Genomic DNA, 4,300 nt, shown 5'->3' on the forward strand with positions numbered 1-4,300 from the left:
CAATCTTAATCCTCATTAAGCATCTTAAAAGTCACTCTTCCAACTGCATTTGCTTCTTACGCTATCATGGACAAAATTATAGGGAGCAAGAAGGGATCATGGTCCTCCAAAAAATTTTGATATCATTATGGATTAAAACTCGACCCCTTTCTCAAATTGATTCACTATTTCAATCCCTTTCATGATTTTGCTGGCTTCGCCCTTATATGTTATTGAATAGCAAGACAGAATCGAATATTAGTGAAGGCCATTAAAGTTATACGTAAAAATGAAAATTTTACTGTTGGATTTGAAAAGCTTGAGCCAATTAGTCACCCAACTATTTTTGATTTGATATAAATTTGCTAGTTGAACAAGTAACAACAACTTGAAGAATTATTTGGTCAACCAAAAGGGAAAAAGGTTTGACTTTCAAGAGTAGACTCCAAAAAAGTTTCAATTTTCAAAGCATAAGTATATATAAGATACATTAAACTCTATGTGTTATTGTCAGTACAAGGTATAGCCGGCTAGATACTAATATAAAGGAAATTATACAAACCGATGAGTTATTTTCAGTTGGAAATCACTAGAAGCATAGGGAACATTTAACTCTAAATTAAAGCCAAATAGCTCCTGCATTTTTGAGCAAGTTCTTCAAGGAACCATTGAGCTGAAGGGTCATGATTGTGTTAGCAGAGCCAATAAATTTGCCCCCAATAAACACTGCCGGAACAGATGGATTGCAGCCTAGCCTCATTAGAGCCCACTCCATTTCTTTGCCTCTTGCATCTTCATCAAGCTCATAAATTGCTGGACTCACCCCTTGCTCGTAGAACAATCTCTTGATTGCATGGCACATGCAACATGAACTCTTGCTGAAGATCACCACCGCCTTTTGTGATGCCAGTTTCACCACACGATCCATCTCTATGATCAAATTAATACTCGAATATAACTAAGAAAATTTGTTTGTTTATACAGAAAAAAGGCTGACAAATTGTGAAAGGAAATAAAATGCAACAACCAAAGATGACCAATTATATGGAAAAAACAAGATTTGGGCAAATGCTGGTTAATTGTTGTAGTAGTAGGCTTGGTTTGTCATGGATTTGAAGCTCTCATGAACATATATATAGAGGGGCTAGGTCATGGCTGAAGGTAGTGAGCTACAAAATAACATTTTTAATTTAATATTGCAAAAGAAAAAAAGGGAGGACAAGGATATGAAAAAGATGAAGGTTCCTTGAGATATTTGGATTGATGCCACCTCCCATATATCACCCTTGATTTGATAGTGACTTGTGTGGTTTTTGTTCAAACTATTTACCTAGCTAGTTGTCTTAGAATCTTTCAAAACTCAAAATATATGGATAAGCCAATTGCATTGCCGAAAGGAGGGTAATGTTAACCAAAAGAGAATTGAAAAAACAAAATTTTTTTTTTTTGGCTTGTAATGTACGGTCCTTGCCCCTTTTTTTTGGAAGAAAATGCCCCTTGATTTTCGATGTGACTGTCAAGTGGTGGAGAATGTCAACTTTTGATAGTATTTTTGTGATATGATAAACCTGAAAAATTAATGGGATGCTGATGAAATATAAAGATGCAGACACGCATGAATTATTTGTTTCTCTAGAACTAGCTAGGATTTGATATTAATGAACAGAAATCATTATTAGTGATGTGATTAAGTCATTGATAACTTCCAAATTTGAGTGGATTTATGTTTCTTTGTTTGGGTTTTATTTCCTTAATTTGTATCAAAGATTTCCTTAATTTTGAAATACCAAAAAAAAAAAAAAAAAGAGAATGGACTTTCATTCATGTCTCATAAACCCTATGATTTTTTAGCTTACACAATGGCTAATTTGTTATTGTTATCCAAGATAAAATCCCATTTAAAAAAGATTCTCATACAAGTTAATTCTTTTTTTTTTCTTTTATAATTAAGACAATAGATAGCAAAAAGCTTATTGGAAATTAAGAATGTTCAAGTCAAATGCCTAGGCTGCAAAATTTGCAGCAAGTTGGAAAACAGAGATCTCTAAGTTCCAAAATATGGCTGGGGCTGCGACAAATTCCTCTGAATTGGGCTTTTGCCCAGTTGCCTGGATGTGCAGATATGCATGCACTAAATGGATACTTATACAAAATTGGGTTACTTGACTACAATATATGGCTAGCTAGGCTAGGCTTTTAGTTGGGTTACAAATATATATACTTCACGTGAACTGGATTCTATTCAAGGAATGAGACCTTCACCATTAGAGGAATATGAAAATATTATTCATCATCGCATCACATTTGTCAGAAATGGCAATAATCTATTGGTTTAAGTATAATCAGTTGATTTCTTCATATGATGATACATAGATTTCACTTTTGAAATTTATCCAATAATTATAGGTCATGTCATATATATATATATATATATATAGCTTGGAAAAATTAAAACAAACTTATAAGATGTATGTATAATTAATGATCAATGAAAAATTTTTGAAGTTGGTATAATTTTTATGCGGAGATTCGTCGAAAAATATCTTTTTTTCATGTGTTTAGAGAAACTAATCATCTTGCTGATTCCTTAATTAAGTTGGGAGTTCATATATAGAAACTCAGATTTTGTAACTCGAATATAGCTATAGCTATAGCTATGTTCTTTTTCATTTTTTAATAAAATTCTTTTTAACTTCACAAAATTTTTTTGAAGAAATCTCAACATTTTTGGAAGAGGATAGCTAGTTTGATGTGAATTACTTATACAAAAAACACCAACATTATAAGGTGATGAGGAAAACATGAGGTGTACATCCATGAAAAAGCTTTAGCATTTTCATTTTGGTGTGGGTTCGAAAGGATCTAGTTTTCCTGTCATCTGCAGCCCATTACCAGTATCTCCCTATATATAATAGATGAGAACTTTTTGAATATATATATATATATATATATAATTACTATAGTTGATGTTTGTTTTATTTGGCCAAAAATTCATGGCTCAAACAATCTCAACACATCTAAACGATTCTAGCAGCAAATCAAAGACGGTCCAATCATCTTTTTCAGCAGACTTATGGCTGATACGCTACCTTTATTCCCAAATTAAAGTTTGATTGAATTGTAGCAGCACAATTAGAGCCAGCTAATTGGGGATATGAAAAAAATTGTTAGTCCCTTTGAAATGACGGTAGCGTTCGTTCTTTTGTCCTTTTTTGTTACCTTGGAGGAGCTGCTAGCTCTCAATCCTTCAATCAGTCAAGAATCAAGACAATTTTGATCATAAAATTCTGAAATGATCAGATTAGATATCCCATGCACGTTTTAGATTCAATCGAGTAAACAAGTGACAAATTGATCATTAATCTCTGAATGAGATGTCAAAGAATAATTAACAGTACTCCTAGGGAATCAACTTCATAACCAATCTTGAAAAAATATTTGTGGAACAATCAACATCATCAAGAACAAAGCACGTGAACCATTTTTTTATCTATATCTTTTTTGCAACTGATATTTTAATTTGTTCTGTAATTTGAAAGGACTCAAACAAATTTGGGAGAATCATTTTTTCTCCTGCTTTTGGGTAATGGATGGAGAGGTATTCCTTGTGTTTTTTTTCGTATCTAAAAAAGTTATAAATAAAGCTAAACGAGTATAATACGTGTGTGAGTGTGTTGGATCAGCCTTTCCCATCCCTTTCTTTCTTTTTCTTATAGAAAAAGGAATGCTAATAAAGAAAGTAAGAGAGCGGGCTATTTGTACAAAGGCCTGTACCTCACCAATCCAAAACCCTAATATGGGATGCCATGATCCGTCCTTGCATGCATTACATTTCTTTTTATCTTCTTTGTCCCGAAAAGTTGACATTCTTTTGCCTTATCGTGGACCTTATCCTCTCATCTCATCATGCATGCATGCACATCCTAACCATGTATCCAACATATATATATATATATATATATAAAACTTTTCTAGCATAAAGTAGATATGGTATAAACTAGGTGAAGGATCGATATGAACTATAAATGCATGCATGCATATATATATATAAAACTTTTCTAGCATAAAGTAGATATGGCATAAACTAGGTGAAGGATCGATATGAACTATAAATGCATGCATGCATGCATGCATGACTTATTGATACGTACATAGGTATAAGGGAGACATATATATATATATATATATATATATTACGGTCAAGTATATATATGAACGACCCTACAAAATTTGGCTTTTGGCCTAGCCATTGGGTCGATTATGGGACTGTTATCCTTTATATTTATGTTTAATTTTTAGGTTAGTTGCCTGGAAACATTAC

The 4,300-nt window shown here is 32.7% G+C and overlaps 1 protein-coding gene across 1 annotated transcript; it reads right to left on the reverse strand.

Moving 5' to 3' along the window:
• Nucleotides 1–439: 439 nt before the first annotated feature.
• LOC111307459 (monothiol glutaredoxin-S10-like) lies at nucleotides 440–1,096 on the reverse strand. The gene has a single exon (XM_022905479.2). It carries the CDS (start codon nucleotides 905–907, stop codon nucleotides 599–601), a length of 309 nt encoding a protein of 102 aa, XP_022761214.1. The 5' UTR covers nucleotides 908–1,096; the 3' UTR covers nucleotides 440–598.
• Between the last annotated feature and the right edge of the window lie 3,204 nt (nucleotides 1,097–4,300).

Source organism: Durio zibethinus, chromosome 22, assembly GCF_047325235.1.
Source record: "Durio zibethinus cultivar Kanyao isolate XHJ-2024 chromosome 22, ASM4732523v1, whole genome shotgun sequence".
In the NCBI taxonomy this organism is placed as follows: domain Eukaryota; kingdom Viridiplantae; phylum Streptophyta; class Magnoliopsida; order Malvales; family Malvaceae; genus Durio; species Durio zibethinus.

What these genes read in the sequence shown, in the direction of transcription:
- LOC111307459 (XM_022905479.2), bottom strand. Translation starts at nt 907, where the DNA reads ATGGATCGTGTGGTGAAACTGGCATCACAAAAGGCGGTGGTGATCTTC.